The sequence below is a fragment of the Myodes glareolus genome, chromosome 7, assembly GCF_982192425.1.
Source record: "Myodes glareolus chromosome 7, mMyoGla1.1, whole genome shotgun sequence".
NCBI lineage: Eukaryota > Metazoa > Chordata > Mammalia > Rodentia > Cricetidae > Myodes > Myodes glareolus.
This window is the reverse complement of record NC_142032.1, coordinates 55,469,623-55,480,540: the sequence shown is the minus strand read 5'-3', so window position 1 is coordinate 55,480,540 and position 10,918 is coordinate 55,469,623. Positions and strand designations below refer to the sequence as shown.

Below are 10,918 nucleotides of genomic sequence, written 5' to 3'. Positions count from 1 at the left end.
CAGTCCTGTGTAGTTTGTTCTGGGGTGAGTGCTGTAAGGTCCTGGGTCTGGGCCTGGCCAGGACCTCAGTGGGTGCATCTGACTGTCTGTAAGTTTTCTCTAAATATTTATGTGTTTAGTGTGAGAGATGTATGAGCCCTTAGAGGACATCTTACAGGACGCAGTTCTCAGTTTCCACTCCGTGGGTCCTGAAGATGGAATTCAGGTTTCAGGCTTGGTGACAAGTGGCTTTGCCCGCTGCACAATCACCGAGCCATTTCGCTGACCCCGTTTCCCAAACTTTCAAGTTGAATACAACATTGGGCTGTTGGACAACTGTTCTGTGTCTCACATTTAAGTCCCTGCTGGGCTGAGGTGGGGGACACCTGGGACCTGTGTGTGGTGTTAAGGGGCCTGGCATCTGACTGGGGTTCCATGACCTTGACTTCTCAGATGGTAGGTATGCAGCAGCCACTCCTGTGGTACAGTCTCTTCTGGTGGCCAGGGTGGCAGTGGCTAGCTAGTTTCTCAGTGCTGTTGACTTTGCCTGGCTCTGCTTCCCACTTGTAGCGTGTATGCCACCTCCAGCTCCTGAGTCCAGGTGTGGCTCTCTGTTAGCTTGGCCTCTCCTTGGTCTCCTGAACCTACTGGCTTCCAGCCCTGCTCGTCCTCGTGCAGCAGGTCTGGGAGCCTGGGATGATCACTGACTCACCCGTGGGAGTCTGGCGAGGCTTGGACATGGGGCAGTGCTGCCAGGGTGTCCTGTCCCCAGCTGGTCGTGGCCTCACCCCCGGGGCGGTGTGTTACTACTGTTCTCTGCTCAAAGCCCAGGTTTAGACTCCTGTTCTTCATTGTTAGCTAGAGAAAACAGACAGCAGGAGGTCCTTTGTGACAAGAAGGGAAGGAGTGGCTTTGCTCTTACTCCAGCAATTGTCAAGTGACCCTGACTGAGGCAGGCTGTAGTCTAGGGGTTGAAAGCTGGCTTCCTCAGTGCTGGTTGCCATGTAACTGGGACTCTGTCTGCCTCTCAGCATCAAGCCAAGTCCTGTCACTCAAGGGCTTTGTTTTCTAAAGAAAGAGTTTTGGATGTTGCTAATGACTCAGTTTACCTTTCCAAAAGGTTCTCTGGGCTTTTCTGTTTTAATTCCAGCAGCTTTGAGGTTAGAGACCCCCCACAGTGGGCATTGAAAAGGGCATATCCCAAATGGGTATGGGCAACAACTCAAGTTCTTCCTCTGCATTTGTCAGGTGGCTTCAGATGCAGTGATGCTGTCGTTCACCAGAGTGACAGAACCCTTTGTTCTGGAAATTCTCGGCCCTCTGGGTAGACCAGGGGTGGCCGTTCTGAATACGGATGGAGGAACAACTCTGCCTGCTTGTAGAACCAGAAATCTTACCTCTACCTTCTGTCTGGGGAGTATCACTAGAAAGTGTGTGTGTGTGTGTGTGTGTGTGTGTGTGTGTGTGTGTGTGTGTAGGAAAATGGCCAAAGGACCGTCTCTCAAAGACTCAAGAGCCACAGCCAAGGAGCAAAGCTTGCAGGACCAGCATGTAGGGCAAGGGCTGTCTTGTTTCCCACCCACCTTCTGTGCATGTGTTTGTGCACACGTGTGCATGTTGCAACCTTTTGCTGAGATACCTGAGAGCAGCACACAGGTGGATGTAGAGACCCTCTAAGTGTGCCACGGGTGGTGGGCCAGCTACTGACCGCCTAGGCAGCACACTGTCTCTGGGACACTGCGTGGCTTCTCCTGTGAGCAGTCCCAGCAGAACCCAGAGTGCTGGCTGATTCTAAGAGGGACAGAGGTCCTGTTGCATGCATTCCTGTCTTCCTCTGTGCTAGATGGCACTGTGGCCAGAGCAGGGCTCAGGAGTCATACAGACAAGGGACTCGTGTTCTGATCCTGCCTCCTCCTGGCTGTGTGTTATGGGCAGCCTATTTCTCCAGGCCTTAGTCGTCTCATCTGTGAGAAAGGACAGCACGTGGCAAGATGCAGAGAGCTCTGATGTGAGCAGACTGTGAAAGGGTCTGGCGACAGTCCCACACCTGGTTCAGAACACAGGAAAGCCAGCCTTGGGAAATCTATGTGAGAAGGCCTTTCTCCTCCCCTACAGAGCCTCAGGAGCCCAGGAGAGGCTGCCATTCATTTGATTTTATCTTTAGCCAGTCCCTCCATGGGAGCCCTCCAGCAGGCTCTGTGTGTGAGTGAGGATGTAGGACCAGTGACCCTCAGGAAACTGACCTGCTAGAGGGTGAGAAGAGGCAGATGTGTAGCTCTGACCACGGGTACAATAACACCAGAGTCGTGAGCTGCCCCTGAGCCCTGGGAGGAAGGCCCCAGGGTGAGTCTAGAAGGCTTAGGAGAGTGTCAGGTGGAGAAACAAGAAGACCCTGGCAGTCACATGCATGTGGCTGGAGTGGGGAGAGGCTGGAGATAAGCCAGGCCAGCTGACCAAGAGCCTTGGTGACGCAGAAGCTGAGACCTTTTGCTCTTGCTGAGCTAAAGAAGAGGATGGTCATTTCTGAGTCCTGGGGCAGGTGGAGTAGTGGGCAGCAAGGATGTGTCCTGTGGGCTTGGCCTCTCTCTGGTGTGCAGCCTCGAGGAGGAGTCGGGGTAATAGTAGTGTTTGGGGAGCCTTCTGTCATTCAGACTGCCCTTTGCACCGTCTGTTAGAGGGAGGCCCCAAAAGGCAGCCCTCTGAAGGGACCCCTGGAAATGGAGCTCTTTGCTCCCCGTGGCTGTTTGCAGGGGATTGAAGAACCTTCTCCTCCCTCTGCCCCTTTGTCCTGCTCCCTCTTCCTCCTCCTCCTCTTCCTCCTTCCTTCTCTTCCTCTTCCTTTTCTCTTTCTTTTTCCTCCTTTTCATTCACCCGTTTTTTCCCTCTCTCATATATATATACATATACATATATATATATATATATGTATATATATATAATTTATTTGTGTGTATCCTTGATGGGAGGGACTTTTGTCCGCGTGGAGGTCAGAAGACAGCTCTGTGCAGTCAGTTTTCCTCCCACCGTGTGGGTTCCAGGAACGGAATTCTTCTGGTTCGGCTGGGAGGCAGCGCCTTCACCCGCCATCACCAGCTCTGCCCTTTCCTTCTCCATCTCGTTGCTGTCATCGTGGTCCCATCCTCATGGAGGTCCCTCCTCCAGTCCCATCACAGACTCTGCAGGAGGCTACAGCCATGTAGACCTCAGGATGGACTGGCCTGCTGTGTCGTGTGTCACCTTCTTCACTGATCTGTTCAAGACAGACAAGGAAGTGTGACTAAGGAGCAGAGTGACCCCTGACCCATGTCCATACTGATGACTGAACATCCTGCCTGGGGCTCAGGTCTGAGCTTATTGAGCGTATCAGGATGGGGTGGGTGGTGGGTGAGAGCCTTGTCAATCACCCAATGGCTTTAGTGGCCCCAGCAACACCTACCATACCCCAGGACCCCTCCCTGACAAAAGCCGGCTCACTCGCTAGCACTCTCTCCCTACAACCTCGCTGTCTCTTTCAAGAAAGACCTGAGGGTGGCTGGGCCATTTGTTCCTCCACATGGTGGGGTGAAGGGAGAGGGGTAAAGTCCACCTGTCAGCCTGGGTCTCCACTCCCCCAATGTGCTGCATAACTCTGGGCTATTCTAGCCCCCTCTTGGTTTCTCTCTCCTTTGTTCAGTTAGAGGAGGGAGTTCCCAGGCCACCCTGTTTTGAACTACTGTGGGAGGGGAGGGAGGGAGGAAGGGAGGAGGGAATGAAGAGGTGGTCCCCTGGCTGGTCCACTCACTGTTTCTGGATGTCTTGAATGGTATCGGGCAGTGGCAAGTTCTTAGTCTCAGGCAGCAGCAGAGCAGCTAGGCCACTTAGCACTGACACCACGCCATACACCAGCAGGGGCAGCCAGGAGCCGTAGACGCTGAGCAGTGGCACCAGAGGGCCTAGGATGGCTCCCCCTCGGGCTGCTACCTGGCCCAGGCCCACTGCTGTCATCCTGTGGGGGCACATTTGCCTATGAGTCACACTTTTCCTGCCCTGGGTCTTGACCTTTGTCCAAGCCCAACTCCACTAGGTCCAGGGAGGCCCAGTGGGCCAGGCAGTGTGGAGGCTTAACTGGGGAGCCCTGAGACCACGTGGAAGGGACACCCATGTGGACCCCCTAGCTATAATGCTCTTGAGCCAATGACAACCTCACCTGAGCACAGTGGGGAAGAGTTCACTGCTCAAGATGGTGGCACAGGTGAAGGCAGCCCCCAGGGACCCCAGCCCCAGCACAGCCAGGGACGAACGAAGGACCTCCATATCTGTGAACAGTGGTGGTATCAGCAATCAGCAGAGTCTGGCATCCTGTATTCCCCGGACTGTTCCCTATCCTATGTCTGTCAAATGTCCCTGAGTCATCCTTCCAGTGTCCCCAATCTCCCCACCTTCTAGCCCCTCAGAACCAGACCCCAGGAGTCTTCCTTGCCTCCCTTCCCCTCCCTCCCTAATCTATTACCAAGTCTGGGTTAGCTTTCCTGACCGCCCCTACAGTTCTACCATCCGTCACTGTTGGACCCGCCGCCACTCTCCTCCATACCCCCGACAGCCTCTCTCCTAAGTGTCTTCTGCTGTGGTCCCTCACCGTCTATTCTGTTTCTGCACCCCCCGCCCAGGGGAGGCAGGAGAGCCTCAGCTAGCACGCACAAGTTTTGCTTCCTCTTGCTCACCCGCAGCTGAGCTGCAGCTCACCGTGGGGCACCAGTATGTTGGCCAGGATGCTGAGTCCTGGCAGCACCAGGGAGCTGGCCTGGCAGAGACGTCGGCCCAGGCGGCCGAGCAGCAGCAGGCCGCCTATCTTCACTGGGAGGTCCACAACCCCAATGAGCATTTGGAGCAGGAAGATATTGCTTCCTAAGGCCTGCAGGTTGAGGGCCAGGCCGTAGAAGGTGAAACCAAAGGCAAACCTAGAAGTGAGGATTGGTGAGTCAGTCTTGGGTGGCTGTTCTTCTGCTTGCCCTGTTGGCCTTGTCCAGGCCCACCTTAGGCACTGGATTGGTGGTACCCAAAGAGTAGCCAAGGAGAGAATCTGGGTATTTCCCCCTCTCTCTACTTGGCACTCCATTTGGGTTGCTATCTCACTGGCTCCCAGGTGTATGGAACAGTCCCTCCCTACAGTCTCTGTGGAATTGATCTTTGCTGGGTGGGGCAATGGGCTGTGTATGCATGGTACCTCTAAACAAGATGGAGCAGCTTCGTGTCTGATTCACCTCCCAGCGTCACCGTTCATCCCCATTCAGTCTCTTACAGGTACCTGGGCCTGCGATCCTGTCCACCAGCCCATGTGGCATTGCTTGTCTCCTCTGGGAGCCTGATTATAGATAGCAAGGTCCCTGGGCTAAAGGTCATCCTAGAGTCATCTCTACCAGCGGCCCATCCCTGGCTGCCTGGTTGCTGTCCTGACCAGGCTTCCCCACGGCTGGTAGTCTTGGGTAGAAGGGCATCTACCAGCACAGCATGGAGATGAAGGTTCGCAGGCGCAGCCCAGGCGTGTGGAGTAGGGTGCCTAGCCTGGAACGAGTTTGGTCCCCACTCGCTTCCTCCTGCATGGCTGACCGCAAGACCTGTGGGAGTGAGGGCTATTAACACCAGGTGTCCATAGACCCTCCTCCAAGGACCCTCCTTCAAGAGCCAGGGCCCTTACTTAACCTCCACGGGAGCGCCTGTGCAAGGCCAGGAGAGGATCTGAGGGACAGGGGACAGGGTCGAGGGAAGGCCCAGCCTGCCTTACCTCCACGGTCAGTGTGTCTCCCTCTGCCTTCTTCCTGTTCATAGCAGCTACCCTCTGTAGTTCGTGCAGGCCCTGGTCGAGCTTGCCCACCGTTAGGAGCCAGCGTGCTGATTCTGGAAGCCACCTGAAGTGGACAGGTGTGGGAGGGGACCACTGATTGTGGCCCCCATTGTATCACCTTCCCTCCCTGTCCTTCTGTCCCCTCTGCCTAAGTGCCTAAGTGGCTTCTGGGAATTGTAAACTCCAGTCTCAGGGCAACTGAGGTCAGTGGAGGCCATAAGGACAGTGCGGTAGCCGTGGCGTGTGTAGCCAGGCCACCTAGATCACCGCCTGTACCAGCAGGTGGCCTCCCTGTCTCCTTCTTCTCTGAGTTTGGGGGCCCCATGTTCTCCAGTCCCTGAGAAGGCTGCTGGATAGGGAAGGACTTCCTTGTTCCTTCCCACCTCCTTGTCACATGACCCCTCAGCCTTGCCCATGAACCAGGCCTGGGTGCGATAAGGACTCCAATGGCTACAGAACCACAATGGCTACCAGGGTGCCTCACCATCATGGCATCTTCCCATGTCACACATGTTCCCTTCTGCCTCCTCCCCCAAGTTGTATTGTTTTCCTGCTTCCCCACTCCCTGTCCAGGGCTCACCCAACCCTCTGTCTGCTCTTCTGTGAGCCCCGATCGCTGGACTCTTCCATCCCATTGTTCTTGGCTTTCCTGGCCCTGTCTGTGTCTCTGTGTCAGGATACAGCTGCTCGCTTCTCACCGTCTCAGCATCCAGCACAGGCCACCCTCTCTCTCACCAAACACAGTGCCCCCGTCCCCTACCCACTTACTTGTTGCACTGAATTGCTCAGCCCTCAGGCCTTTGGTAGTGAGCACCATGCAGCATTGCTCCTCCCTCCAGGCCTCTGATCACCAAAGACCCCTCCCACACCCACAAGGATATGCAGTCCCCTTTGAGCAGCGGCTGGGAGGAGCATCTGTTTTATGTCCATTAGGACCCTGAGCCCCACCCCCCCTGGATTTGAAGGACAAGGAGGGAAGGGAGTACAAGTACAAGTTTAGGACATGATTCTCAGTGACCTGTTGGCCTTGGGTGACCTGGGCAGTGACTGGGGAGAGGCTTCCTAGTCCCAACGGGGAAGTAGGTACGAGGAGTCAGGGGTGATGAGGGGTCAGGGGCGAGGAGGAGTCAGGGGCGAGGAGGGGTCAGGGGTGAGGAGGGGTCAGGGGTGAGGAGGGATCAGGGGTGAGGAGGGGTCAGGGGTGAAGAGGGGCCAGGGGTGAGGAGGGGTAGGGATCAGGGGTAAGGAGGAATCGGGTGAGGAGGGGTCAGGGGTGAGGAGGGGTCAGGAATAAGGAGGGGTTGAGGTGAGGAGGAGTCAGGGGTAAGAAGGGGTCAGGGGTGAGAAGGTTTTGGGGTGAGGAGGGGTCAGGGTGAGGAGATGTCTGTGTGAGGAGGGCTCGGGGTGAGGAGGGGTTGGGGTGAGAAAGGGTTGTGCAGGTAGTTGGAGACTTGAGGCTGGAGGTAGGAGTCAAGGTGGCACTGGGGATGGTGAGGGTGGGAGTAGGGGTGGGGATGAGGCAAGTTGAGGCAGAGGTTTGGGATCTGCAGAGTATGAAAGGGGCTGGAGTTACTGACTAGCAAGATCCCCTGAGGAGGGAGCATGGATAGTGACCCCAGTTTGCTCCTGGGCCACAGGAGGATGGCACCTGGCTTGTTGAGGGTGAGTTAGTTGGAGCAGGGGGCGTTTGGGCTTGGGCAGCTGGGGTAAGCATCACAGGCCCCAGTGGCTCCCTTCAAGCCCAGGTGGTCTTGACCTCCAGAGCTCCTAAGCCCTCTGTCTGCAGAAAAAGGGGAGTCTCCCACATTGACCGCCCCCACGAGAGTGGGCGGAGCCTCTTTCAAGGAGGAGGCTGCGGCACCCACCACGAATATACAAAGAAGAGGAAGAAGGGGGCAGAGACAGCCAGCTGCAGCATCCTCCAGCTGCGCACACCGTAGGCCACAGAGCCTGTCAGGATGTGCCCGAAGCTGAAGCCCAAGGCATTCAAGGTCATCATCAAGGGGCGGGCCTGGGCTGATGTCCACTCCGTCACTGCAAGGTGCAAGGAAGGGGGTCAGTCCTGGGGCCGGCATACAGCCTTCCCAACCCAGCCCCAACTGGGGGACATACAGAGACTGGCTGTGTTCATCATGACACCTGCCACTGCAAAGGCCACCAGGAAGCGGAACAGGCAGTAGAGGGGGAAGATGGGGATGAAGGCAGCTGTTGTGCCGGACATAGCCGCCTGAAGATAGCTCCAGGTCAGCACCCTCCTGCGCCCGAACCTGTGGGACACATGGGGAGGCATGCCATTGGCCAGTAGCAAAGAGCGGCCATGAAGAGCCATCTTGTTCCTGCCCCCTGAGATGAGGAAGGTGCAAAGCCAGACATGGGGCCAGACGCACATTCTCTACCCATGGGAGGGCTATGAGCATGAGCAGGGTCAAGGCAGGTTTGGCAGCAGCACCCAAGCACTGGCTAAAGGCTGGTGTGTGGCAGAACAGACTTTAGCAATGACTATTTGGAGAGAAATGGTGTGAACCTGAGGTTTAGAGAGAATGCCAGGTCCACTCAGGAGAGCCTGCCCGGACCAGTTGGGCATACTCACCTGTCGGAGGCATGGCCGCACACTGCAGCTCCTACCAGGATTCCAGCCAGGTAGATGGACTGGGCCATGGGTCTCAGGGTCTGGGAATCACACACCAGGTCCCACTGAAGGAAAAGAGGGCCAGAGCTGACATCAAGAGGAGGGCAGTCCCGGCAGAAGGGGCAAAGGAGAAGGGAGCTGGGTGTGGGCGGTTCATGAGGTACCCACAGGTTTAGTAACTTGATTTCTTAAGGAGTATCCTGTCACCCTAACTACTGGGTCAAGACCTCTCTAGCCTTATCTGCCCTCTCCTGAGCCATGGCTCTTAGCTGAGAACCCTCCACCTCCCCTGGAGGCTTGTTTCCTCTTGCACATGCACACACACACTCATGCACGTGCATTCTCCCACCCCTCCCACGTCTCGGTCCTTCCTTCCTCCTGCTTGGGCTATCTGACTCCTCTTTTTCCTTCTTCTCTTCCTCCTTTTCTTGTACACACACACACACACACACACACACACAGAGAGAGAGAGAGAGAGAGAGAGAGAGAGAGAGAGAATGTGCACGTGTGTACTTGGTATAGACTTGTGAAGGTCAGAGTTCAGTCTGTCTACCTTATTTTTGTGACACGGTCTCTCACTGAACCTGAGGCTCACTGATTAGACTAGGCTGGCTGTCTGGTAAGCCCTGGGGAGCCCCGCTGTTTCTGCCTCTCTAGAGCTGGAATTACAGTCATGTCACCACTGGGCTCAGCTTTTCCATGGGGGCTGGAGAGCTGAACTCAGGTCTTCATGCCTTCAGGCAAGCAGTTTGCTGATTTATCTCCCCAGCCGGTCAACACCTCTCAGGAGAGGCCAGTGCTCAGCCTTGAGACAGCCAGCAGGTTCCTCTGACTGAGTGAGCTGGAGTCACAGCCGAGGCTCGGCTCTAGATGACGCCATTGGGTGATGCAGAAACAGGGGTGCCAGTCTGTGTAGACATAACTCACTGTGTAGCTCAGGCTGGCCTCAAACTCACGATTATCCTCCTGCCTCCTGAGCACTGGGGTCACAGGCATGATCACCTAAGTCTAACCTGGCAGGTGGACTCCTGCTGCCCAGTCCCCTGTAAGCCATGGTTACCCCCCAGTGAAGAAGCCTGGGGAGGTGTATTCTTTGTAAGACCGGAACAATTGCGTCAAGCCAATTGTGACTATGAGTTTGACCTCCTGAGTGCTGTTACCGTGGTCACGATTGTGGACGTGAAGGTACTGTGGTCGTAGACCCAGCCATCCGCACACGGCTCAGTGTCTGCGTCACTCCAGTTGGTGGCTGTGGTGTTGGGCTCCATAAGCTGCCACTGCGGTTGGCGGAAGCGACGGCACTGATGGGGTTGCCGAGCAGGGCCCAGTGGGATGGAGATGGCCAGAAGGGCACTGGGCCCAAAGTCCCCAGAGACACTTGCCTGGGCAGTGCTGTTGTCCAGCAGGGGCACCCAGCACCGGTGGCGGGGCACGGCAGCTGAGAAGTTCTCCAGCATGTTCTGGCTGGTGACCCATAGGATGGGGGTCACCAGAGCCACGATTTGAAGGACCTGGAACCTGCCCAGGCCTCCTACTCGGTCCAGGAGTTCAGGAAACGCCATGGATTTCTCCAGGGTGCCAGCACTTCACAGAGAACGAGCCCAGGACAACTGGGTCAGTCTGATGAGCCTCCTTCCCCCACGATTCTGCCCATACCCATCTCCTCCGGTGCCTGTCAGTGTAGCTATGCCACTGAGTCAGAGCAAACAAGGCTCTGGAATCTACCTGCTGGCTGTTACTAGGGATGGCTCACCCTGAGATCTGGGCTCCCCTGCTGTAATCTGGAGGCCATTGGGGACCTCGCCGAGAAACAGCAGACCCTAGCTCCCAGAAAAAAATAATTTGAGAAACAAGGAGGGAGGGGACAGAAGTCACTCTAACCAGAATTAAAGTGTGACTGGGAGCCGTTTAATAGGAGAGAGTTTAGTAACCATTCCTTCAAAGTTTAACCAGGTGACTGCCTTGCAAGTGAAAGGCCTGCCTTCTCTCTCCACCTGCCTCACGGTCTTGGCGTCTGTCAGGTGTGGGACCTGGGATCCAGTCCTGCCACTAAGGGTTGGGGGCTGTCAGCTCTCAGTGCTCCTACCTTCCTTACAGGGACATCTATGTTGTGATCTAAGCCAGGAGAGGGTGGGCCTGGGCATCTTTGCAGTCTCAGGGCTGGCGTAATCCTAGCTCGAGTGGTAGCCTATACTTGGGGATTTGTGTGTCCCATGCCACCCAATCTATGAACCTCACTGGTCTCCTGAAGCTGCCACTGCCCCTCTCTCCTTCACTGATTCCCTGTACTGAACCTCAATAAGCCCTTTTGACATTACTGCCTGCCCTTTCAAGACAAGTGTCCTAAACTTTGTCTCTTCCCCAGGTCTCCTTGTCTTAGGATCAGTTTTTTGCCCATCGTCACATGGCCCGCAGTCTGGTTGGACTCACAGTTCACACCCCGGCTCCTCAGCTCCCAATCTCACAGGTCTCTAAGCTGAACTAATTCC

At 55.9% G+C, this 10,918-nt stretch overlaps 1 protein-coding gene across 4 annotated transcripts; it reads right to left on the bottom strand.

Moving 5' to 3' along the window:
• Positions 1 to 2,901: 2,901 nt before the first annotated feature.
• On the bottom strand, positions 2,902 to 10,328 carry Slc22a12 (solute carrier family 22 member 12). 4 transcript variants are annotated; one of them, XM_048458060.3, is made up of 10 exons: positions 9,590 to 10,326; positions 8,391 to 8,494; positions 7,913 to 8,067; positions 7,666 to 7,834; positions 5,741 to 5,864; positions 5,458 to 5,573; positions 4,702 to 4,916; positions 4,166 to 4,274; positions 3,761 to 3,964; positions 2,902 to 3,229 (listed from the first exon to the last, which is right to left on the bottom strand). In XM_048458060.3, exons 1-10 carry the CDS (start codon positions 9,989 to 9,991, stop codon positions 3,166 to 3,168), a joined length of 1,662 nt encoding a protein of 553 aa, XP_048314017.3. In that variant the 5' UTR covers positions 9,992 to 10,326; the 3' UTR covers positions 2,902 to 3,165. The 4 variants fall into 4 exon arrangements, with proteins under 4 accessions (XP_048314017.3, XP_048314019.3, XP_048314018.3 ...); XM_048458062.3 differs by lacking the exon at positions 7,913 to 8,067 and having other exon boundaries at positions 5,741 to 5,893; positions 9,590 to 10,328; XM_048458061.3 differs by lacking the exon at positions 7,913 to 8,067 and having other exon boundaries at positions 5,414 to 5,573; positions 9,590 to 10,327.
• Positions 10,329 to 10,918: the final 590 nt, after the last annotated feature.